A 26,760-nucleotide genomic window follows, 5' to 3' on the forward strand; every position below is an offset into this window, starting at 1 on the left:
CGTCCTACCAGGGACCACACAGTTATATATAAGAGACCCTCAGTCCTTCAGCAGCCATTAATTCCAATGGTTCTGGAATTTCATCTCTAGTTTATACTGAAATGTTGATTGTGTTGACCTTCTGCATACACTGTATAGACAACAACAGCTGCTGGGAGTTCACATGTTCCATGATCCGGTCATGTCCAAACAACAGTTTTGCATCAGTCTTTGCTCTTACAATCTTTCTACTACATCTTCAGTAATGTTTCCTGAGGAACTGGAAGAGGTAGGTGATACTACAATTAGGACTGAATCCCACTCAACAGTCACTTACACTCTGCACTTTGACCAGCTGTATGCCTATTAATAAACCTCTACATTCCAAAAAGAGGTCTAATTTCTTTTTTAACACCTACTTTTCACCTTTCTCTGGGAATAGCCAACTACCTCAGCAAAGTTTTGCTTCCCTTTTATTACTAGATATAAATTACAAACATTTCTTGGAAAGTATATAGTTACTATGTATTCTTTTATATAAAATTGATTCATTTTATAATGAATTCTTTTTATGATGAACTTGAGAACTGCTTCTCTTGGAGAGATAATGTAGTGCTAGGAAAGGGCTCTACCACAGACAACTGAGCTGTACTCTCATATAAAAATATCATAATTTGAATATTTATTCCTTTTTCATTGGCACCTTGAAATATTTTAATCCTTATGCATTAAAATATATTTATACTTACCTGCATTTTCAAGCAAAGCTTGTGGTTTTGACAGTTGTTTAAATTCCATTTTTTATTTATTTTGTTGGGTATTCACATTTAGAAAAGTTCAATAATTTGAGAGAAGCTGGAGAAAGTTATACTTTATTATATTCCTTATTATCTGAGTTGTAAAGATTTTTGAATGATTGTATACATCTTTCCCAAATATGGTAACTTCCTGAGGATATAATTTCAAAGGGATGTTTTTGGTTTAAAATGCTGAAAGCACAGTGTTCATCCTTTCTTCATTGTATAGCATAATGACTGATATGTTTTTAACTTACCAGTTCTAGTCAAAATTCAGGAATGAGATGTAGTTTCACTCATTATGATGTTCTAACAATTATATAACCAAACCCTCCAACAAATTAAGTTGTAACCTGGAAATAGAATGAGAAGGGAGCAAAATATAATCACAATGTAAAATGTAATGAAACCATCTTTAGATATCCAATGGTAATGGAAAGAAAACTCAGTAGTAAATCAACAAGGAATAAAGAAGCATGGCTGAATCCCAAACAGAGAGTGGATAAAATCAGCACCAGAAACACATTCTAAAAGAAAAAAATTGGTGAACAGCTTTTCATCTAGCACCCAGAAAATCTGTTTATCAATCCTATTGGCTTAAATACAAATTCTACTGGCCATACAAATTTATTGTCACAGGGAAGAGCTGTGGGCACCTCTGCTCCACCTCATTAGTTATTATGGATCTCTCAAATTATAAGGTTGGCTATAATTTTATGCATTTGAAATAACATCTTGCCTCACTTCACACCTATTTTATGTTCAACATTTTTAAAGTTCAAAGATTTTTTTTTAAAAAATCAGTTGCTTTCGATTAAAAGTAAATTTCAAAACCAATTTATTGGCTACGGATTGGGCTAAGCTTCAGTAACGGCCAGAGGATCCAACCTGGGCTTCAGTGAATCCATGGAACATCAATACGCAGAGGGCTTCCTATATTTCTTCATTATATTGTGTTGTGAAAGAAAAGAATCTAGCCAGATGTGGTTATGGAACCTTCATTCTGGGATCAAGATTCAAGCTGAAGATCACAAAAGGCTGAAAGGCGATCCTGTCTTAACCAATCCTCAGACTGTAATTCTGGACTGTTATGCTGTCCTCAAGGTGACTGGAGATTTCAATACCTTCCTATCTTCAATGTTGCTAGAGAATGAATGCCGAATCTGAGACCTTGCTCCTATCTTTTATACTTCTCTAATGTTGGTATTAAAGGCATTTGGACCCAGGTGCGGCGATCAAAGGCATAAACTCAGTTACTCTTCATTCTTGTGTAGGCCATGGTGGCCTTGAACTAAAAGCGATCTCTCTACCTCTTAATCTTGAGTCCTAGGATTAAAGGTGTGGGCTACTACCTCCTAGTTTCTGGCTGCTGGGATTAAAGGTGTGTACCAAAATTGACTGATATCCATAGATTGAGACTGACTTTGCTTTCTGAATCCTAGGAAAGTTTTAGTAAATCATAAATAATATATCACCCCAAGGATAGTTTGAAATACATAGCAGGAATTATGGTAGCCAAGGATTCATTAAGACACTGTCTGTAAATAATAATATTGGTTTGAATTTAAAATTGTGAATCTCTGTAAATCATTATTTTCTTGTGAAATTAAACATAGCTTTAATATGTAGTCAACATCCATTTGAACAATAAAAATAAAAATTTTGCTGTATACACTTGTGAGAAAAATATTTCTTGAAAGAATTAGCTCAGGAGGCAGAAAGTGAATCCATATTCTGGCTACACTTACCTAGTCATTAATAAGATGGTTTATTTTACACAATGAAGCAACTCCTAGCAATGTTGTGTATGATTGGGGTCTCTATGTAGTCTGTCTTAGGAAAAAATTACAAAGGTACTTTACTGTGTTTAAAGTTTTATTATACAATATAAGATGAAAAGCATAAATTTTGATCTCAGATTCTACAGATGAGTTATCATGTGAACGTCTTGTTTTTTTAGATGTCACCCATATAAACAATTCCTTTCTCTGCAGGAATTATTCCCACAAACAGTTTACACCAGTGATCTGTTTCATACAATTTTTCAAAATTCAATGAAGGAAAATCAATAAAATATATTGACTTTATAAACCAATTATTGGGACACAAGAATCATGCCTGTGTTAAGTGTTTAACACATTTTTCTGGTCCTTTGCAGTAATTCAATATATTTATTATTAATTGGTAACTTGGAATGTTCTAATTCTCTGTTGGAAATAGAAAATGGATACTAAGTAAAAGAATGTTATCTCTGGACATTGACAAATCATGAGACAGCATTTTTACTGAGGGTAATGTTTAAATATAGAACTGAAAGTTTTCACTGCTGATGATAAAAAGTAAGTGTAATCCTAAATTGTCAAAGTGATTTTCCTCCACGAATTCACAATCTGAAAATTGCTGTTCAAGGATAAGCTGAAGTAGTGGGCTGGCATGTGCCCACAACTACTTTTGATTCCCTATAATTCAATTCGTGACTTTTGAAAAGTAAGAATTATTATTTATCATTTATTTCACCAGAGAGTCCTCATATGATTCTCTAGGGAAAAGCTATTGGGAACAAAAGGATATTCTTTTTCTTTATCAGTTAATGGTCAACTGCTTGGCTTTCCAACAAGGAAGACATGAATTCACTCCCCAAGAATAGTAAGGCCTTCCATAGGGGATCATCAAAGTCTGTCACATCATTTGTGGGAGGGCCTAGGGAGTCCTCCTTGTATCTGAGCTGAAATGGTATCATCCCTCCATAGGGAATGGGCTCCCAAAGTCCTTTTGTGCACTAGGGATAAATATTGGTCCCACTGTTAGAGGTCCATAGACCTTCCAAGCCTCCTAACTTGCACCCACATTCAGAGGGTTTGATTCAGTCCAATGGTGGGGGATTCCCCGAGATTTATTACTGTGGTCCCTGTTCTCTCACTAGGTCAGGTCAGGTGGTTCTGTGGGTTTTTCCAGCACAGTCTTGGCTCCTTTGCTCATCCATCCTCCCTTTCTAAAACAGAATACTAGGAGTATGGCTCAGTGCTTAGCTGTGGGTGCCTGATTCAGCTTCCATCAGCTACTGGATGAAGGCTCTACAATGGCAATTAAGGTAGTCACCGATCTCACTACAGTGGAAGGGCATCAAAGGTGACCTCTCCACTACTGCCTAGATTGTTAGTTTGAGTCATCTTTGTAGATCTCTGAGCATTTACCTAGTTCTAGATTTCTCTTTAAAACTATACTGGTTCCCTCTATTAAGGTATCTCCTTTCTTTCTCTCATCTAATCCTCCCCTGTCTCAGTATTCCTGATCCCTCTTGTTCTCCTCTACCTCATCTTCTTGCTTCTCTTTTCCTACCTCCCTCCCCTCTCACCTTATGATCCCAATTTACTCAAGAGTTCTTGTCCCTTTCACTTTCTTCAAGGGACCAAGTGTTTTTCTCTTAGGGTCCTCATTGTTTCCTAGTTTCTCTGGTGGTATGGATTGTAGGCTGGTAGTCCTTTGGTGTATGTCTAATATCCTTATATGAGTGAGTACATACCCTGCTTGTCTTTCTGTGACTGGGTTACCTCACTCAGGATGGTTTTTTTTTCCAGTTCCATCCATTTGCCTGAAAATTTCAAGATTTCATTGCTTTATTTTCTGCTGAGTAATACTGTATTGTTTAAATGTACCACATTTTCTTCATCTGTTCTTCAGTTGAGGGGCATCTAGGTTGCTTCCATGTTCTGTCTATTACAAACAATGCTGCTATGAACATATTTGAACAAATGTCTTTGTTGTATGAATGAGCATCATTTGGGTATGTGCCTAAGAGTGGAATTGCTGGATCATGAGGTAGACTGATTCATACTTTCCTGAGAAACTGTCATACTGATTTCCAAAGCAGCCGCACAGGAGATCACTTCATAAACATAACACCTGTAGCACAGACACTGAGATTGACAATTAATGAATGGTACCTCCTGAAACTGAGAAGCTTCTAATAGGCAAAGAACATAGTAAACAAGACAAAACAGCAGCCCACAGAATGGGAAAAGATATTCACCAACCCCACATCTGACAGAGGGCTGATTTCCAAAACATATAAAGAACTCAAGAAGCTAGTCAACAAAACACCAACAATTCAATTAAAAAGTAGAGTTCAGAACTAAATAGAGAATTCTCAATAGAGAAATCTAAAATGGCTGAAAGACACTTAAGAAAGTGTTCAACATACTTAGCCATCAGGGAAATGTAAATCAAAGCAACACTAAGATACCATCTTACATCGTCCAGAATGGATAAAATCAAAAACATCAATGACACTCTGTGCTGTAGATGATGTGAAGAAAGGGGAACACTCCTCCATTGCTGGTGGGATTTACCATTTGTAGAAAATGTTATCATCTGTTGAAATATCCTTTGAAAGGTCATAATATTGGTGACTGAAATGATTCATGGATTCATGAGGAGTGAACATCTCCTGGGTATAGAAGTTCACTTACAATTCAAAACTTGGAGATAACAGGAAAATAAAAATTGCAAGGTCTGTGTTAGGTACACAGAGAGATCAAGGGAAAGTCAGGCTCCATGTGTCTCTCTCTCAAAACCACACTAAGACAAAACAAAATGCATAAATCAAATAAACAAATATGCAACTGTATAATAAATTTAACATGTAATTTCATACATTGCATTAAACTAGCAAAATTAAATTCAAGAATTGAGTTTACAGGAATAAGGAGATACCTAATGGTTAAGAGCACTATTCCTACAGAGGATCTGAGTTTGGTCCTAATCATCAATCCAGATGCTTTTAATTTTCTGTAACTCCTGTTCCAGGGAATTCAGACCCCTCTTCTGGCCTCCGCAGTTGCCAGGCAGACATGCAGTGTATTAACATGTGTGCACAATTAAAAAAATCCTTAAAGTAACTGAATTTACTTTCAGTTTCTGGAATATTTTCTGCTTCCTATAACAAATCAATTGTCACATATGCATTATGGCAAAAAAAAAAAAACCAGCAACTGCTGGCTGGGTTGGCTGCCTGTGCCTTCAGTGCCATGGGTGATGAGAATAAGGTAGGAGAACTCCAAGTTGGATGTCATCCTGGGCTATATACAAACACATGCCTCAAAAAATAGGCCAAATATTTTTAAAGTGAAGGCACAAAGACCAGGCATTAAAGGACAGCCTGGGATAAACGGCGAGTGGTCATGCTTGTCTATTTGAAATTCTGCCTAAAAACAAATATACAAATAAAGGAAACAAAAATATAAAAACAAAACAAACAGAAACTACAGTAAAACACACAGCACTTAATAAATTAAAAAATAAAAAATACTCAGTACTTCACAAGCAGTTATTTTCGTAAATTCCTATAAGGAGACATCTAGAAAAATGGGCAGTACTCTAGGCGATGGTTAATGGTTAGATGGCTTGTTCTTTGTTGTTCTTTAATTTTTCGTCCTCACAACAATCATTTTTAATGCACTGCTTATTGACTATCATGCTTAATATAACTCTTTATTCTATAATACATTTAATACTGGGTTGTGATAAAATAAGTCAATGAAAAAACACATATCGCTATCACTTTACCTAAGGTTTACACAAGTACCCATGAGAATAAACAAACACACTCACAAACTTGGTGGTCATAATGGAACAGTCGGAGCCTAAAGCTGTTTCCATAGTGATCCCACTGGGATACAAAAGCAGAAAAGTTGCCGTCATTCTATAACTCACATTTTTGTCATATGAATATGTGAATTTGCTATAAACTTTGGAAGAAAGACTCAGTTAATTTCAGAGAGGCCTGGATTTACAAGTCTCTTTTCTGTCAGATACACTGTTGACCGGCATACTGATATGGACCGGATTTTCAGTATTCACTCAGAAAATGGCTCTATCTTCACTCTGAAGCCCCTGGACAGGGAATCATCCCCTTGGCACAACATCACAATTACAGCCACAGAGATAAGTAAGTCCTAGGTTTATCCAACTAAACATGTTTCACAAAACTAGTAAATAAAAGATAAAAATAGACTCTTTTAAAATTATTGTAATACTAAGAAAAAATGAATCAGCAGATGTTAGTACTTTATATTAATATTTATTTAAATAATTTATTTTAAAAATGTTTTCTATTTTTTCTAGTTGTGGATTTGAATTGTATCTAGTATCACAGAAATCTGATGTGAAATTATGGACATTGTCAATTTCATTTCTTATCCTCCATTATATTATCCTTTTTTTAAATTATGATTTGTGTTTGGACCAAGTAATAAAAGTGAGATATTTGTTAGCCATCCAAATGAGATACAGAATAGAGGGAATTGATTAGTCACTAAACTATGAATGTTGGTTGTGGCTTTACAGACGATTTTACAAATGGCATTGAAACTTAACATGAAGTTTTTGTTTCAGATAACCCAAAACAGAGTAGCCAAATTCCTGTCTTCATCAGAATTCTTGATATAAATGATCATGCTCCAGAGTTTGCCATGTACTATGAAACATTTGTTTGTGAAAATGCAAAATCTGGGCAGGTAAATATAGTTATTATAAACTTTATATACATATCTTTGTTAAGGCTGAAATCACAGCTTCAGTTGCATGGCTTTTTATTGTACTGTTATTGCATTGTATGTACAATCACCAAAGTACTTTCAATGTATTTAAAATGAGACTTTCAAGATTACTTTTAACTTGACTACAGGAAAATAAACACATTTATAGCTTGCCCAAAAGTTCTCACATAGAGTTAAATAAGGCTCTTATTGAGTAATACTCACTAATGTCTTGAGTATATATTTTAAATGAATATTGATAAGTATTAAATATTTTTATTTTAATATTTGTTGTAATTGTTCATGTTTTGCTACACTAGTACTCAGAAATGTACAGTTTGCTCTAATATTTTTCTACAATTGTAAAATTTCAATTGTACAATTCTTCATACCCAATGTTGCCTTTTGAGGGGCACATTTTATGTGTTCTTCCTTAGGAAAACAATTTTCTAGTGAGGAATCGAGATCCTAATGAAGTACAAATAAAACAGTTAAAGTGAGCAGCGCTTTAGAAAAATGAAAAAACATATTATTAAACAAATTAATCAATTTTTCATAAAGTTGGATGACTGAGTCATCAGGAAGTAGAAAACAATGTACTGTAGTACCCGACAAACTTTGCTTCAGAGAGAATTTTCATTGTTGGATGAATATCATCTTAGATGAAAACAATAGGTCCATAAAAACACCACTTTGGTGTGTTTTTCTGAAAATTATATGTATGTTCAACACTTTAATTAAATAAAAAATATAAGCAGTTGCATCGCTCCAGCAAATCACAGCTACTGAAAAAGGTCTTGAATGAACTAACCTTTGTTTCTATTTTGCAGCATTGAGTTAATGAATATGTTTCTATTTCAGCTGATTCAAACAATTAGTGTCATGGACAAAGATGACCCTCCCCGAGGACACAAGTTCTTCTTTGAGCCAGTGCCAGAATTTCCTCTCAACCCAAACTTCACCATTGTAGACAATAAAGGTAAAAGACATCTACAAAAATATAAAGTGTCTGGGGCTGGAGAGATGTCTCAGTGGTTAGGAGCATTGGTTGCTCTTCCAGATGTCCTGAGTTCAATTACCAGCAACCACATGGTGGCTCACAACCATCTGTAGTTAGATGGCTGCCTTCTTCTGACCTTCAGGAATACATGCATGCAGAACACTGTATATATAATAAATAAACATTTAAAATATATACAGTGTCAGTTATTAAGGTGAAGAATTGAAATTGAACATGAAGCAAGGTTTCTATTATCCCAGCACGTTGGAAGTGACCTCAGAAACATCAGAATTCAAGGTTGTTCTTTAGATAGGGGGATTGAGGCTAGCCTGGACTACATGAGAACATGTCTTAAGAAACCAAGGGAAGGAAGAGTGTTTTGAAGGCACCAGAGAAGTAGGAAAAGAGAAAAGAGAGAGAAGGAAATGAGTACAAAGATTTTTTTCTAATTATGTGTTTGTCCTTTTCAGATAATACAGCAGGAATCATAACTCGAAAAGATGGTTACAGCCGCACCAAAATGAACACCTACCTGCTGCCAGTTTTAATCTTTGACAATGATTACCCTATTCAAAGCAGCACTGGCACGCTCACAATCCGTGTGTGTGCCTGTGATAACCAAGGGAACATGCAGTCCTGCAATGCAGAGGCCCTGATGCTTGCTGCCGGCCTGAGCACAGGAGCGCTCATCGCAATTTTGCTTTGTGTCATCATCCTCCTTAGTAAGCTATGTTTCTCTCAATCCTCCCCTACCCATGGTCTTCTCCATTGCCAAGGCATTGTGTATGATGTGGTACATATTTATCATTTTAGTACAATTATTCTTAATGACAAAATACCCCAACTATTTTTCTTTGTGGGAGAAAGGATTTGTTGTCTAAAGCTATAAAACAAGATATAAATAGCATGATTGTTATGACCATAGCATGAAGGTATTATGGTCACAGTTCTACGGACTCAATTTAATGATTTATTTAATCCTATCAAATCTCTTCAACTAGGAAATAGCGAAAAAAAAAACAGGTGTAACCCTTTCCTTGTGCAATTGCATGCCCGCGTGCACTTGTATACAGGTCACACATAAACATAGAGTCATGCGTGGAGCCCAGAGATCAGCATCAGGTGCCCTCATACAGTGATTATAACCTTATATATTGACACTGGATAGTTCACAAAACATGGAGCTCACCGATTTGGCTGTACCTGCTGGTTAATGCTGCTCTGGGTTTCTCCTCATACTTCTGTCATCAGAATTACAGGTCTCTATCATCACGTCTGACATTACACCTGTCTGCTGGAGGTCCGGACTAATTGCCCCATTCTTGTCAAGCAAGCTACTTATCTATTGAGCTCCCTCAGCAACTCCCAAATGGGATTTCTGAAATGTATTTATTGGAATATTAACACAAATATTTCTACCTTCAACACAAATATTTCTACCTTCAAAGACTATTCTAGTCTCAGAACTAAGCATAGTTTCACATTTAAATATGTTTTTAGTAATATTAGAAAATATATAGGAATATATCAGGCATTAATGTGGCCACCTTAAGATATTTTCCATAGGGAACTATTATAAGATACACACACACACACACACACACACACACACACACACACCACAAACACACAAAAACTCACATTTGTAATGTCATTGGAAGAGGGTAATTAAATCTTGTTTCTGATAGAACACATTTTATCTACACAGACACTAACACAGCAATGATTTAATTCAATTAAATAGTTGTTTCACTGCAAAACACTCCAAAAATTATTTCTATAAAATATTCATCCAAAAAATTTGCACTTAGGGCAGGGGAGCTCGCCAAGTTTATGTGCTAAATTTTCATGTGTGCTGGCTTCTTTTCACGGTAAATCCTTTCAGGCTCTCTCAATAAAATTCCTTTTGCCAGATTTTTTTTGAATTTCACTAGGGGTTTGACAAAAGTGAATGGAAAACATTTGTTTCATTTACCATCATCAAGCTATTGAGAAAGAAAATGAGAGTGTTTTGCCCTGAGTCATCATTTCTGCCCAGTCCGGGGCTCCTTAAAGCTTGACTGTGGTCTCAAACAACTAGAAAAAAATTTTGGAAATGAAATCTGTGACAAGAAGTTTATAAATTTTGACCACAGAGACCTCTCTGGCACTAAGATGAATCTTATGATTTAATTATCATACATCTTAATTTAGAAGAATGTTGTGATTATAGCTCAGGGATAAAGCATATTAGCATTGTGAGGCACTAAGTTTGATATCAGATTTTATGCAAATCCAAACAAATATAAGTAATAAAATCTGTAGGAATAAAATGTATAATAGTGAAAGAATGCCTAGACAAATTGAAGAATGCTAATAAAGTTTAAAAATTCCTGTCAACATGATCATGTTATACAAAGTGTTTATGATTTCCCTTTTTTCTTTTAATAAGAAAGATTGAGGTATTATTTATTTAATACAGTAATGTTTTCTTTATTGTTAGTACCTCCCTGATGAACCTGAATAAAGGTTAAGTCCTCAAAATATATATTTTTTGTCAGATTTTTTGAGGTTAACAATTGTCCTGGAGATGCAGGACAATGGTACAATGCTTTCCACCCATACTCAAAGCCCAACACTACAAACAAATACAACATAACAAAATTGAGTAAGAGAACAACAAAAGCAATGGAAAATGTGAAGTTAATTTATTGATACTTTCAATGAAATATGCTGATCATCTCCCCTTTCTTCTAGCCTTTGGGACAAGATCTCAGTAGGCAGTCCTGGAGAGGTTCAAAGGGTCTTACTGCTTAAGGCCCTAAAATGCTGAAGCTACAAATATGCATAGCCAAGAATGGCTCTTAAGCAATTTTGGCAAAATGTTGGCTTCTTAAAATAAATGAACTGTAGTTTTCAATTTCTCTCCTGTTTAAATAAATTTTCCCAAATTGATCATTATTTTCTTTTTTAAATTTAAATTAGAAACAAGCTTGTTTCACATGTCAATTCCAGTTCTTTCTCCCTCCTCTCCTCCCCTGCGCCCTACCAACCCCGTATACCATCCCCTTTCTGCTCCCCAGGGACATTGGGATTCTCAAAGTTTGTCACATCACATGGAGTAGGGCCTAGGCCCTCCCCAATGTGTTCAGGCACACACATGGAGTGGTCTCCTAAAGTCCACCTGTGTACCAGGGACAAATACCAATTCACTTCCAGAAGCCCCATAGACTAACCAGACCTCCAAACTGACATTCACATTCAGAGGGTCTGGAACAGTCCTATGTTGGTTTCCCAGCTATCAGTTTGGGGTCCATGAACTCCCCCTAGTTCAGGTCAGCTGTTTTAATGGGTTTCTTCAGCCGAGTCTTGACCCCGTTGCTCATCACTACTCCCTCTCTGCACCTGGACTCCAGAGTTCAGCTCAGGGTTTAGCTGTGGGTGTCTGCCTCTACTGTATTTTTACTATATTCTGATTTAGTTCATAGTGTAAATGAGAGGATTGATTGGATTTTAATATAAATTTCAAAATTTAGAAATAATACCGATTTTTAATTATTGAAAATATTTTATAGGCGCTAAGGATATGACTTAGATGGTAAAATGCTTTTCATGCAAATCTCAGGACATGAATTCAGAAAACTAGCATCCAGGGAAAATGTTGGGTGTATATGAGCACACCTTCAACCTCCACTGCCCTTAGGGCAAGGATAAGGTGGAAGACATGAAGGACAGTCATTCTAGACAATTAGTCCTTCTTAATTCAGGGAGAGATCCTAATTTACAAAATACTATAGATAGTGACCAAGAAAGACCCCCTACATTAATCTGCGGACTCCACACACAGACACACCCACACAAAAAATGCACTCACACATACTAGCATAAATAAATGTACTTATGCATAAAGTACATCCTAATGTATAGACATTAGGAAAAGATGGTTGTCAAATATTTGTATTAAATTTAAATCTACAAATACAATGGGAATGCTGTAATTTTACTGTATGGGAAAGTGCTTAATTATATCCATAGAAAAGTACATAAATAAAAGTTAGAAGACTATATAAATAAAACCAATTACAATTTGGTCTCAAATTTTGAATATAAATTTGTGAATTATGAATGGTCTCATTAAGAAAAATCTATTTTTAGCTGCCCTATGTGTGAGTATAAGTTAAACTTGTTTAGAAATTTGTATATTGCATTTAGGTCTTAGAGTTGCATTTCAGAATTTCCAGAAAGTTTCCAAAACCATACCACTAAGGAAATTTAGATAAATATCTGCTAAATATTTAATTAGATAAAATTTTTGTCATGTACATTATATAAGTCTGTGTGCTTATGCATATAATAAATCTATGCATATATAAATGTATTCATTTATGTGCTTCTATAGGAGAGACAATTTACATACATAACTCTAAATTTTTACTGGTGATAATGACTGAATAATTATTTTTTTTAAATTTGAGATCAATGTGTAATAGGTGAGAATGAGATTCCAGTTAATCTTAGTTGACCAAACACAGCAAGTCATAAATAATATTTTCAATACCCATGCTCTGCAGACACTGTTTGTAAATTAATAATGCTTTAATAGATTCCACATTTCATTGTTTATTTTAGTGTTTTATTTTATTTTAAATCACACAATGTTTCCAATCACATAGTTACCTCCTGTCTCCAGATGATCTAGTAAGCTTCACATCAACTAGAATTATGTATATTCTCTCTAATCATGAATCTCACTATCTGTTCATCTCATCAATAGCTCTAATTGTGCTGTTTGCTGCATTGAAGAGGCAACGAAAAAAGGAGCCTCTGATCATTTCAAAGGATGATGTCCGGGACAACATTGTGACCTATAATGATGAAGGTGGTGGAGAGGAAGACACCCAGGCTTTTGACATTGGCACATTAAGGAACCCAGAAGCAAGAGAAGACAGTAAACTTAGAAGAGATGTAATGCCTGATACTATTTTTCAGATAAGAAGAACTGTACCCCTGTGGGAAAATATTGATGTACAAGATTTTATCCACCGGAGATTAAAAGAAAACGACTCAGATCCAAGTGCACCTCCCTACGACTCCCTGGCCACTTATGCTTATGAAGGGAATGATTCCATAGCCAATTCTCTCAGCTCCCTAGAGTCTTTCACAGCTGATTGTAACCAAGATTATGATTACCTTAGCGACTGGGGGCCAAGGTTCAAAAAACTTGCAGATATGTATGGAGGTGATGACAGTGACCGGGAATGAGTCCTGTATGACTTGATCAACGCTAGTGGAAATACTCATTGATCAGAATTGAGTGGCCTGTATTATCCTTTTTCTGGGGGAAGTTTTTAAAAATCAACTCCAAAAAATACATTAGTGTTGTCTTAGTAAGGATTTGCTTAATCAGTAAGTTTCCGTGAACGAGTATGAATGACATAGATTTTAAAACAGTAATAACAACCTTTCACCCTCTTTGCCTAATGAGCTTGGAAAAATATATCACATCAATAGTCAATAAAAACTCTTGAAAGGCTTTTTGTGCCTTGTCTTAGTTTAGTAAATTTATAAATGTTTTCTTAACTGATTGTCAATCATATATATTATGAAATTAAACATTGTGCAACTGCTTTGTAAATTAATATGAAAGAAAATATACCTAATTAAATTAGGAGTGACTATTACTGCCATATTTATTTAGTTGAAAGATGTCTTTGTGTTAATTCACTCATATTTTTATAAATGTATATTTATATTTTTGTATTTTTATGAAATAAACTAATATTTATAAAAATCAATTTCATTTTACTTAATTCCTTGGAGCAGTTGATCTCACAACAGAAGTGTTTTATCTCTCTGAGTGTAAAACACGATTTACTCAGGGAAAAGCAGTTTAGAAGTCAGTGCAGAAGACACCCATGTAAACTGAGATAGCTCCAGGGATGAACTGTGCTATGAATTGTTCTTCCTCTGTTTTGATTGTTTAAGTGTGGACAAATGTTTATTGAACTACTAATGTCTACTCATAGACTATAGCATTGATTTGGGATATACATTATTATATATATGATTGTGAAAATAAACTACCTTTTTGCAAGATTTATCAAACCATGCATTGTATTTGAATACATGGAGTGTAAGTCAAAGATGCTGAAGAGATTAGAGAAAGCCCCAAGTCAATTATTTCAGAAATAATAGTTTTAAAATGAGAAATGGTAATTATGAGTGTGTGTGTGTGTGTGTGTGTGTGTGTGTGTGTGTGTGTGTGTATGTGTGTTGCTGGTCTGCAAATTCAACAGATATAATCTCAGTTCCTGGTAACATATTAAAAATGTTTGTTAATCTTTACAATTTCAAACTGGAAAAAATTCCCTGGATTGAGGAGAAGTGAACACACAGCCAAACCTTACCTAAAGGGTAATTTTCTATTGATATCTGCTGGGAAATTGAAGATTCATTTTCTTCAATAGAGTGTCCCTGAGTATAACAACCACATTCCAGAGTAAACCTCACATCCAGGACAGTAGGTCAATACAAACAACTCTCTGTATTTTTTATGCTTTTATATCTTTTTTGTTTTGTTCTTTTTTAATTGGTCTGATGCTCTTTCTCTTATTTGTTTAGAGGATTTTTGTTTGTTTCCTCTTTTGTTTTTGTTTGTTTGTTTGTTTGTTGTTAGAGATTGGAAAAGAACAGGAAGTTGGCTGATTAGGGAGGTAGATAGGATCTGGGGGGATTTGGAGGAGGGGAAAGAGCACAGGAGAGTACTGAAAGAGACCACTGGAAAGTGGGAGCATTTTGAGACTAAGTTAAAAGGTAGCACATGGGAATCCCCCAGGCATCTATAAGGCTGATCCCATCTAAGAGACCTAGCAATGGTGGATATGATCATCTCTGATGACCATGCAAGACTTCAAGTGGAGGAAGTTGGAAACAAAGCCAGCCCCATAACCTTCTACTTACAATGTGTCCTGCCTATGGGATGTGATGGGATTGGTACCTAGCCCAATTTTTGTTAAAGAGGTTTTATCCAGCAATTGATGGAAACTGATGCAGACCAACAGCCAAACATTAGGCAGAGTTCAGGGACTCCTGCTGAAACGAGGGAGGAAGGATTCTAGGAGATAGAAGGTTCAAGGACATCACAAGAAAACTGACAGAATTAACTAATCTGGTTTCATAGGGGTACACAGAGACTGGATAGACAACCTAGGAGTCTGCAAGAGACTGACCTAGCTACTCTGCATATATATTACAGTTGTGTGACTTGGTCATTTTATGGGACTCCAAATAGTGGGGACAAAGATTGTCTCCAAATCTTTTACTGTTTTTTTGTAACCCTACCTCTTACTTCTGGGCCACCTTAATATATGGGAATGTGGTAAGTCTTATTACAACCTGATATACCATGTTTTGTTGGTACCCATGGGTGGGAGGGAGGGAGGGAGAAGGTGGGCAGGGCCCTTTAAAATGGGAGTGTGGTGAATGTGCACAGGTGATGCTCTTAAGTGGCTGCAACTGAGGGTGGCCCAGTAGAGTTGCTGGAATACTAACAGGTCCTCTGGAAGACAAGCCAGTGCTTTTAACCACTGAGGCCCATGAAATTACATTTTAAAATGAATTAAACAATATGGGTTTTTAGTAATAATTTTATCAATTAGACTAAAGTGCATATCATTTGTAGAAATATAGGTATAACAGTATGATTGTTAGCATTCAGGCATCTGCACTGGCCTGTGCTTGGGGTTCTGACAGGATATGCTCTCAGGTGCAGCCACTAAAAGCACCACCTGTGTCTAGTCACTAGTCCCCTTTTAAAGGTCCCTTCCCACCTCCAGTCTCTCTTTCCTGTCTCTCTGTCCCCCCCCCCACACACACACACTGTCCCTGCTCTCTGCTTCTCTGCTTGTCTCTCTCCCCACTTTCTTTTTCTGTTCTGCTTTTCCGGTCCACAGAGGCCCATCAACCCATTCCCTGCCCGCCGTTTCCCGCTCCCTTTGCCCTATTAAATATACCCTCCATGTAATTGTGTCTCATGGCATCTTTCTCTCTCCTACCACTTTTAAAATCACAACAATGATGATTTACTAATGATTAGAATTAGCTATAAACAGAAGACAGGCACTGAAAAACCTTAGAAGAAAAAAAGGAAATGAATCAGATAATTCTCCAGGTAGGAAAGACACTCTGGCTGATGCTGATCTTATTTTCACTGCAGTATGAAACCAAAATAATCATTCACAGGGAAATGGCAGGGTAATTATTTTCCATGTCAAAAGTTGCCCACCATCTTGTTACAGTCACAATTTAAGTAGTAAATAAGATGGTTCATTGGTAATAAATTTAATTTTGGCTAGCCTGCCATTAAGAGTTTCTATGTATCAAATACAATAGTATAAACACATGCTTAAGAGTTATTATGAGAGAGCAGAGCAGGCAGCGGGCGGTTCTCGTATCTCTCGGTGACCGCCGCTGAGGCCTGCCGCAGCTGGGCTCGGGCCCTTTTGTCGAGCCACCATGTCGCAGAGCGGGGAGGAGAACCTGCAGGGCTCCTGGGTAGAACTGCACTTTAGCAATGGGAACGGGAGCAGTGTTCCAGCCTCTGTCTCTATTTATAATGGTGACATGGAAAAAATACTGCTGGATGCCCAGCATGAATCTGGACGAAGTAGCTCCAAGAGTTCGCACTGTGACAGCCCACCTCGCTCCCAGACACCACAAGATATCAACAGAGCTGAAACAGACAGCCACAGCTTTGGAGAGAAAAACAGCACTCTGTCTGAGGAAGATTATATTGAGAGAAGAAGAGAAGTTGAAAGCATCTTGAAGAAAAACTCAGATTGGATATGGGATTGGTCAAGCCGGCCAGAAAATATTCCCCCCAAGGAGTTCCTGTTTAAACACCCCAAGCGCACAACTACTCTCAGCATGAGAAACACCAGCGTTATGAAGAAAGGGGGTATTTTCTCAGCAGACTTTCTGAAGGTTTTTCTTCCGTCTCTGTTGCTGTCTCATCTGCTGGCCATTGGATTGGGGATCTACATTGGAAGACGCCTGACAACTTCCACCAGCACCTTTTGACAGAAGAATTGGATCTGACTTTGTTCACACAGTGAGGATTCATGTCTAAACTGTGACAGATAACTGAAGAGCTAGCATGATCCTTGGGTGTCTGCACTACATGTGTTTATTTGTTCTGTAAATGCAGTGTTCCTGATTTAGTGAGACAATAGACTCTAATATCATGACCTATAATTATACCTATGGGATCAATTAATAAGCATGTCAGACTGATGCCTACTGTAGCATTTATTAGTATATTTTCTTTGAATATTAGACATAAATAGTATAAATAATTTTAATATACTAGCAATGGTGTATTTAAAAATGATCTATAATTGTAATCTACTTAAGACACTTTACACTTCAAAAGAATGAGTAAGTGATATCAAAATCATTACAGGGTTTGTCCCAAAACAATATTGTGGCCTTATAATCCTATTGCATAGTAGAAATTGCTACGTGGTTAATTAAATGGGTGCGGGTTATCTGTAAAGGTCTCTTACTATGTGAATTAAGTAGCAAGTAGAAGCTAAGGTTACTCACAAACCCTACTGTGCAGTCGTCCCCACCTCTTCTTGCTTTGTAGGATGAGGATCCAGCCTCATTGTATGCCATTACTGCCTTGGGCAGTCAGTTTTGTTGCAAGCACCTTCATCACTCTGCTAGATTTAATCCCACTGTTGTACTTAAATTTTGTGTGCTTTTAAAATCAGCTGTATTGTAAGCAGATCTGTCTACTTTAAAAGACTAGAAATGAAAAGAAAATAAATCTTTGCCAAATCCTTTGGAAAAAAAAAAGAGTTATTATGAGCTATTTTTGGAAAGTTTTAAAGAATTTCTCATTGCATGAGCAAAAGATAATAAATATTTAATTTACTACAAGGAAAATTATTATATTTGTCCTCTAAAAAGTATTTGAAATCTTTGAACTGATTAGAAAAGTTCAGAAACCATCTCATTTTTTAAAGTTTAGCCATTTTCACTTATATTTGAATGTATGTTTCCCCATTTCTGAGACCTCTTCCAGAATGGATCAGGTGAAAACTAATTATGTTTCAGTGACATGATATAATAAGGAAATCAGTTCATTTGTTACTCATTAAACTAAAAGATGTAAATGATGTTGAATATGCTTAACTTTGTTGTATGCCACAGCTGTTTAAAGGGGAGATCTACATGGAGTGAGGCCAAGATGCAGGAACTGGTATGTACTTAACTCATTTATGATTGCTAGGCTCAGAAATCAATTTTTAAAAGTTATGTCCTTCATAAGTTTGAGATTATAAAATAATCACATAATTTTCTTCCCATACCTTTTCTCCTTCCAAACCCTTCCATGTATTCTTCCTTGTTTTCCTTGAAATTCATGTCAAGGTTTTAGTTAATTCTTTTTACACACCGCACTATTGCATACATTCTTTATCTGTCTCTCTCTCTCTTTCTCTCTCTCACACACACACACACTTCTAAGTATATAACAATAACCTATTCACTTATTCTGCTTCTTCCTTTAGCTAGTGTTTTATCAAATGATGAATCAATCGCCATTTGCTGTGACTTTATATCTCTTACAACCAGAGTCTAATTTTTTTCTAAGTTATTTACTAATTTTCAACATAAATCATGGTTGTTAGACTCTACCTCTATGGCTTATGTTAAACAAAACATGATTATGTTAATTTCATTTATTTATTTTGATAAGTCTTAATGTTGAATATGTTTATTCAAAACTACAAATTGATTGCTGGCACCAGTGGACTTTATAAAGACCTCCCAGAAGCTACCCAAGTTGATTTCTATCAATGCTCTGGACTTTCTTCTAATTCCTTAATTTATTTTCTTTCCATATCCTAGGATTTTTGTATTTCTTCAGAAATGTCAGATATCATCAGAACATGGTATATGACATTTCCAAGTGATGAACTTTAATTTTACAAAAATGTGAAATCAAAAATTTGTTGTACAAAAGATTTAAGATTTCAGAATGTTTATGGTTATCAGATATTAATTTTCAATCTGTATAAAATAATGCATACTATATATGCTTCCAATGATTCCATTGCTTATTCTAGTCTAATAGAATAGTTATAACCATTTTCAACTAAAACACAAAGAAAGTCCTTGATATTAATTGTTTCTGATTCTATTGAATACAGATAAAGATTCAAAAGATAATAGTATTAAAAACTTGGTTGCTAAGTAAAAATTCCCTTGCTCTCTTTTCCTCTCTCTCTTCATCCCTCTCTCCATGCCTCTTCCTCTTTTTCTGTCTATCAAAACTCTGTCTGTTAGACCCAGCTCTTACCAATCCTAAGTACATGCTGAACTATAAACAATCAGCCCTAGAAATCTATACCATTAACACTTGTTAAACTGTGTAGTTCATATTACCTGCCTTGCTTTGGGGTTTTATTAACTTACCAAAGGTCTGTAATGCCTATTATAAATCTTTTACTATAATTGCTTAAACATTTTTGAGGGGTGAATTATCTCACTGTAAGTAGTAAAGGAAAAGGGTCAAGATGAAAAATGGCAAGTGGCTCCAGCGTGTCACAGTGATAATGAACATTAGGTTTAAAACGACTATTACAGTGAAACCACAGAGGTTAGTAACATTAGAGATGACATAGAGAAGCTAACAGTGTGGTACGAACTGGGTAGAAGGACTCAGCCCTGAGCCAGTGAGGAGGGGTTGCTCCCTCACCCATGTGCCCTTGAGTAATTTTAAGTAACCAGCAATTGTGTTCCCATTTAATTCTTATTCCAAATGCAAATAATTATGAGACTAATGATAAATAAGGGTGACTTCTAATCAAAAGCATCCATTTATTGGACCCTATAACATGCTGTGACCAAGGAAATAACTAAGAACACCACTGTTAATTTTGGGTAGCTCTGAAAAATAAAGGAATAAAACTGACACTTGTATTAACAGCTACTATATAGCCATGGTCACTAGCAAAGCCACAGTCAGAGAAGGAGGATCAGACACTCTAACCATCCCTTCTAGGGACAGTGGGTAACTCTGAATGAATGATTCATAGTCATCTTGCTGGTTGGGTATTTGGGACATATACAGATCCTGTGAGACTCCCAATTGCTCAGCACTGCAATACCCCCAGAGAACTAGCCACACTCCGCGAAGTTGTCTCAGTCTTTTTCAGTTTCTGACATGGATAGATTAAACCTCAAATAAGGATATAAAATTGTCTCTTTTTCTTTTGGAATGCTCTCAGACTATTGAAAGTTTTTCTTACCATGGTTTCTCAATTATCTGTAATTTTAAAAACAGCTCATTTCTAAATTGTATACTCTCATGAGAACCTTCATATATAATATACCTACATGTGTATGCATATATATTAAAAACATGTGTGTGAATATATATTTATATGTCTATATTAAATAGGAGTGTTCACATATGTTTTATATATACATACAGACACATATGGGGAGCAGGGAGAGAGAGAAATGACATAATAGGCAAAGATTGGCTAGCTTATGAGTCTTTTACTGTCTTTTAGTTCAGGATCATTTCATTATGAAGAGAAGCATGGTGCTAAGCAGGCAAACATGGTCCTGGAAAGGTAGATCGGACTCTACATATGGATTCACAGGCAGCTGTAATAAAGAGAGACATTGAGCCTGGCTTGAACATTTGAAAATTAAAAGCTCACCCACTAGTAACACACTTCCTTCAACAAGGCTACAGCTCCTAATCTCTATCAAGTAGCACCACTGCGTAATGACCAAGGATTCAACTATATCAGCCTATGGCAGCCATTCTTATTCAAACCACCGCAATCATTGATCTACCTCTTCAGCAACAGAGTTACTCTCTTTGAATTTCTTTTATTTTTGAGTTTATACATATAATTTTCCTTTTCTGTTTACTCCTTCCAATCCCTCCCATATACAAACTTAACTCACTTTCAAATTCATGGCCCCTTTTCTCTTTAATTATTGTTTATGCATATGTGATTATATATAATATTAGATATATAATATTAGGCATAAAATGTTCAATCTAGTAATATCAGAACTGCACTCATAAAATTTTATCAACTTGAGTACCTAAACAAGAGATAAACAAAGAAATCTGCAATAGACATGCCAAAGTATAGGTAGGAAAGACCATTAAGCCTCAACCATACACAAAGAATTTCAGGCAGCTAAGGAATTCTGAGAGTAAAGTTCTTCTCAAGAAAGAGCACATCAATTACTTTATTTATTCATCACTGAAAATGTATGTAAAGTAACATAATACCTGACTAGAATAATTCCCAACTGGTCAAAATTGTAATAATTTATAGAATGTTAGATCAACTTTTCCAACTGTAAGTGTGTACCACATACACTGCTATCACAATTACAAGTGTATTCAGTACTCTTCTTTAGGTATGTACAGCACTATTTTCAGAGTGTAGAGCTAGCCATATATTTTCTGATTATGCTCAGACCTTCAAATTTTACCTTCTATGAGAAAACTTAAAATGTGTAACCCAAGTCTTTCCTAATGGGAATGAGGTTTTGTTTCTTTTTTACAGGATGACCATATTCTAAATTATCACCCTATCTCTTGGGGTTAGAAATATTGTTCACTGGGTAAAGGCATTTGCTTCAAAGCCTAAGAAACTCTGTTCTAGAATCTCAGGACATATATAAAGGGAAGAAAGGAACATTGACATACATGTACCCCTCACAAATGAACAAATAAATACTAATAAAAGGTTCCCTAACTCCTGTTGACCACTTCTTTTGCTTTATCTAATTTCTTTTTTATCATGCTTTGCTGGACATTGAATGCAGGACCTTATACTTTACAGAGTTAGAAAACCTTTTGTCACTTATCTATACCCATGGTTATTATATCTGCCACTGATGGCAGCATTATGAAGTATAATTAGAAAAAGAACAAATCTGAAGCAACTAATATACACTTGTTTCAGTATCAGAAGTGTTGATGTTATTGATTTAATGATCTATGGTGTCTTATCAAGAAATAATCATGTAATATGATCTAGTTTTTACTTCACTGTTATTTATTGAATTATATTAACCTAACGAACTGATGGTAATGCTGATCTAATGGCACTAAGTAATAGATGTGATCCAAATGCAGGAGTTGATTAGATGGCTCTAAGTATTGGTTAATAAAATAGTGGGGAAGCTATTTCCATTTCATGGTCTGTAAAATTAATTCCTTAACCTCCCAGCGATAATGAAAGAGCAAATTCTGCATTTCCAATTATTAATCTACTCTCATACTTATTATCACAGAATTATATTAAATATTCTCAACCTTTATTCATTAAAACTTCAATGCAATAACCATTAGTTTTGTTCACTGAATAACAACTAATTTAGAAACAATGTTAAGAGATATGTAAATGTAAATCTTTGTTAAATATTACAGTACACTGAATATCTAAAAAGGTGTGTTTATAAATCTGTTAGTTCAGATGGAACTAATAAATATTAAGTACATGCTGTTAGTGTACATATTACAAATTATTTTTTGTGCTCATTCTTGATTTTCAGCATCTTAAAGATGTTTATCTTCTCCATGCTTTATTCATCTTCAATCTTAAAGTAAATATGCATACCAATAAACAACAAAAGACTACCAATAAATCAATATAAGTGAAATGAATGTGTGTTTATTTTGGCAAAATGTTTTAGATAAAGTCCTGAATATGTTGTGCTGAAAACACTTTGTGCATTGGGAGCACATGGGTGGATATTAGATAATGTATACATTCTGCTTACACTTCATTGAAAAGCAATTTTACAAATTTCTCTGAAAAGACCAAGAGAAAATTCTAGCAAAAAATAAGTGAGCAAAAAGAAAAGCCTGGAGCTAAAAGAGATACTAAAATCCTCCAGGCACACTATATTTTCAAGTAGATATGAAAGCAAGTTTTGCAGAAAAAGGAAGACTATTTATCCTACCCACCCCCTCCAGCTCATGTGCAAAAAAAACCTCTCCAGGTAGTTAAAATTTATCTTAAAATGAAACCCATATAGGAGAAATTCAACCCCAAGAATAAAGAAAATTGTAACCTATATGAACAAATGAAACAGTGGTTAAGGATGGTATGCTCCTATGAAGATGCCTGTGCACCTTCTAAGAATGCACTGTCCTTCTAACAACACAATCTGATAGCGTATAAATGAGTACTAAGGGAGAGATTAAACAGTCAGGAATCAGGGACACTTTCCATGAAATCCATCTTGCCTGTCTCATCTCTTTTAGATTTTATTTTTGAACATTTCTTTTTTTTTGACTCTTTCAAATGCCTTGGTTTATTAGTTTTCATGAAAAAATAAATGGATAAAAGAAGCGATGTTTAGTTCTCCAACTTTTTATGAGACTAATAGATAAAAATGTGCATAAAAATGACTCTGAGATACAGGAACAGAAGCAAAGCTACTAAATAAAATTCTAATGCAGTGCTCCTGGATGCATCCTTAGAGTCACGCCATATTTTTTTAACCTTAAAAACAATTATTTAATGTCACTATTTAATGTCAGGAACAAAGAGTTCTCATTCTTTACAGCTAACAGGAGGAAAAGAGTACTTAGAAGTTAAAACAGGATAAGTTTTTAGGAGTTACATGAATTTAGGTTGTCATCCCAAGCATACATAACTTTCACCAATTATAGGATTTTTGGCAATAACTTTTCAAGCCATGGGCTTGATGTCTCTCTTTTCTTTTCTCTTCTTTCTTCTTCTTTTTTTTTAAATTTAGGTTAGAAACAAGCTTGTTTCACACATTAATCCCAGCTCCCTCTACCTCCCCTCCTCCCCCGCCCTCCCCACCAGGTCCCCCAAGGAGGGTGAGGCCTTCCATGGGGGATCTCCAGAATCTGTCATTTCATCCATGGCAGGGCGTAGGCCCTCCCCCCATGAGTCCAGGCTGAGAGAGCACCCCTGATTGTGGAATGGGCAGCCAATGGCACAGCCATATTTCTATGGGAAGAAAAGCATCCACATGAAGCCAGACAATTGGCAGGTAGGTTGATAGATACATGATGGATAGGTTTATGGACAGATGATCACATTTAATGATGTGAGCAGCTTTTATCAGGCAATTGGAAGGGGGATAAGTTTCTCTGTGAAAAACATTTCTAAACATAGCTGCATAGGAGTATCTGTGAGGAGCTGGATCATGGGTTTTATCTCTTTTGCTTTTTGAGGTATATGATTTTTCTTGTCCATGCTAAATCATGTCCACTTCAAGCATGAGTGAGGGTTCCTTTTTTCTGTCCTGTAACTATCCTTTTGTTTTTGTAATAAAAACCTTTCTGACTGGGGTAGATTATCTACCTTTTGATACTGATATAGATATGCTTTTCCCTGGTGACTAATGATTCTGAGTTTGTGTTTCATCATTTTGTACACCACTTGAATTTGCTCTATTCAACGGTATCTATTCATGGGAATTATTTTTATTTCTGTCTATTATTTGTTCATTTTCTTATTGCTGTGATAGTCATAATAGGTAGTACACAGGGTTCATCAATGAATGGGTGGCTAAACAAAATATTATATATATATGCTTACTCTTGTGCAAAAACATAACTATATTATTATCAGGAAATGTCTTGCTGAAATATGGTATGTATAAAAAAAAGATAAACAACTCATCTTCACTCACATGTGTTGATGCTGAAACAAATCATTCAGAATATAGAATGGGACTCCTAAGAGCTGTGCACTAATGCAGTGGAGAAACTGTGATAGAAAGAATTTCAATAACAAGTTCATAAGTCTAGATAGAAGAAATACAGTCTGAAGTTACATAACATACAGGGGCAATTAGAGTTGTTACTTATTTTGTGAATATCCCTTTCCTAAAATACAAGAGATGGAACCCCAAAGCCTAAGTGTAATAATGTGATAAAACTATTAATTTGACAATTATATAAATTACAAATGAATTGAAATATTCTGCCACTTTTGAATATGCAAAGGTATTAAAAGCATACCAACATTTTAGCTGCCTAAGAAATTAGATCTCAGAACATTACCAATAAGCCACAGCTATGTGGTGATACACAGATTAGTGAAAAGGGTTAACATGGTAGTAACAGCTAGTCAGTAATATGCCTGAGCCATTGGCATAACAATTATAATTAGCATTAAGACTCTGTTTATTTGGGAACTGGCAGGTGTGAGAGAAACCTTAATTTGCATAGTGCAGTAAGGAAAAGCTAATCATTCTGAAAGCATTATTCTAAATGCCTAGGCAGTAACTTGTAATAAACCTATAGAAATAAAAAGGATTCCTACAATCATACTTAAAGAAATATAAAGGTTTCTAAAATCATTCTTATCAATACTGAAATATTTGACTGCTTTAATGGTCTAGTGTACACATGTATTAATCTTCTTGACACCATTTGATTAGAAAATAGGAGTAAAAGAGACTATGTGAATAAAATAAAATAATGACTTTTATTTCACGGTGATAGATTTATTCTTTTCTTAAATGTAGGAACAACAATCAAATAAAGGTCATTCATGAACTGTGGATGCCAGGAAAATTGACATACTTTGTGATGAATACAAATACTTCTATCTTTTCTCAGAAATGACTACTTTAGAACCCTCTAATATATACTCTGTAGATGTTATAACTCCCCCCCCACACACTCACACACATTCACATACACACACACACACTTGGGGGGAATTTTGCTTTAAATAATAACAACAATGAAGGAAATAAGATACCTTAAAACATGAAAATCAAAATGAGTTCAAAACGATGCTAAAGAGAGAAAATGAATTGGGAGGCAGATATGATTTTTCCAAAGAAATCATGTGCACTAAAAGAGTTGTTGAGGAGTAATATTGTAAAAGCTTACTTGCTTGTTCTTTGTCAGTGAGAAAATGAAGAAAAGGGCAATGGGCATAAAAAACATAAACTGTGAAGACTCTTAGCAGCTGTGCATGGAACATCAGAGAGCCAGTGTTCTGAAAAAAAATGTTCCTCTGCGATATAAGGCAAAAAATAAATAAATAAAATCACCCAAATGAAGAACTCTGAAACAGATTGTGAGGTTGAGGTGTGGCTGTGTGGCATCACTCTTAAATAATGTTGTTTGTGAGTTAGAACAATATGAGAAATGATCAAAGAGAAAATGCTTTGCTTAATTTTACATTTAAAGAACTTTTTCTCTAAATCACTTGAATGAATCACCAGTTGGCATTCATTGCAGTCATATACGAGTGAGAACAGATGGATTATAAAAGGGTATGAAACATATCTACTGAGAAAACAAGCATGTTAAAATTTAATGGAAGTCAAAATAGCAAGGAATAATCTAGACCCAGTGGTTCTTGATGTAAATACAGCACGGAATATCCATCAATTGCAATGATTGGTGAAAATAATAATA

At 35.4% G+C, this 26,760-nt stretch overlaps 2 protein-coding genes across 2 annotated transcripts in view; both read left to right on the top strand.

Annotated features, from left to right (window-relative positions):
- The window catches only part of Cdh9 (cadherin 9), a 134,805-nt gene extending 120,409 nt beyond the window's left edge, over window positions 1–14,396 (top strand). The window contains exons 8-12 of the mRNA XM_040757730.1: window positions 6,587–6,723; window positions 7,170–7,291; window positions 8,174–8,291; window positions 8,783–9,034; window positions 13,066–14,396. Coding sequence (XP_040613664.1) covers window positions 6,587–6,723; window positions 7,170–7,291; window positions 8,174–8,291; window positions 8,783–9,034; window positions 13,066–13,553 — 1,117 coding nt within the window. The 3' untranslated portion in view covers window positions 13,554–14,396. The remainder of the gene's footprint in view (window positions 1–6,586; window positions 6,724–7,169; window positions 7,292–8,173; window positions 8,292–8,782; window positions 9,035–13,065) is intronic.
- Window positions 14,397–16,717: 2,321 nt separating this feature from the next.
- LOC101833362 (BCL2/adenovirus E1B 19 kDa protein-interacting protein 3) lies at window positions 16,718–18,133 on the top strand. The gene has a single exon (XM_005084934.4). The coding sequence runs from the start codon at window positions 16,806–16,808 to the stop codon at window positions 17,367–17,369; it is 564 nt and encodes a 187-aa protein (XP_005084991.1). The 5' UTR covers window positions 16,718–16,805; the 3' UTR covers window positions 17,370–18,133.
- Window positions 18,134–26,760: the final 8,627 nt, after the last annotated feature.

The sequence above is a fragment of the Mesocricetus auratus genome, unplaced genomic scaffold (assembly GCF_017639785.1).
Source record: "Mesocricetus auratus isolate SY011 unplaced genomic scaffold, BCM_Maur_2.0 Super-Scaffold_100015, whole genome shotgun sequence".
NCBI lineage: Eukaryota > Metazoa > Chordata > Mammalia > Rodentia > Cricetidae > Mesocricetus > Mesocricetus auratus.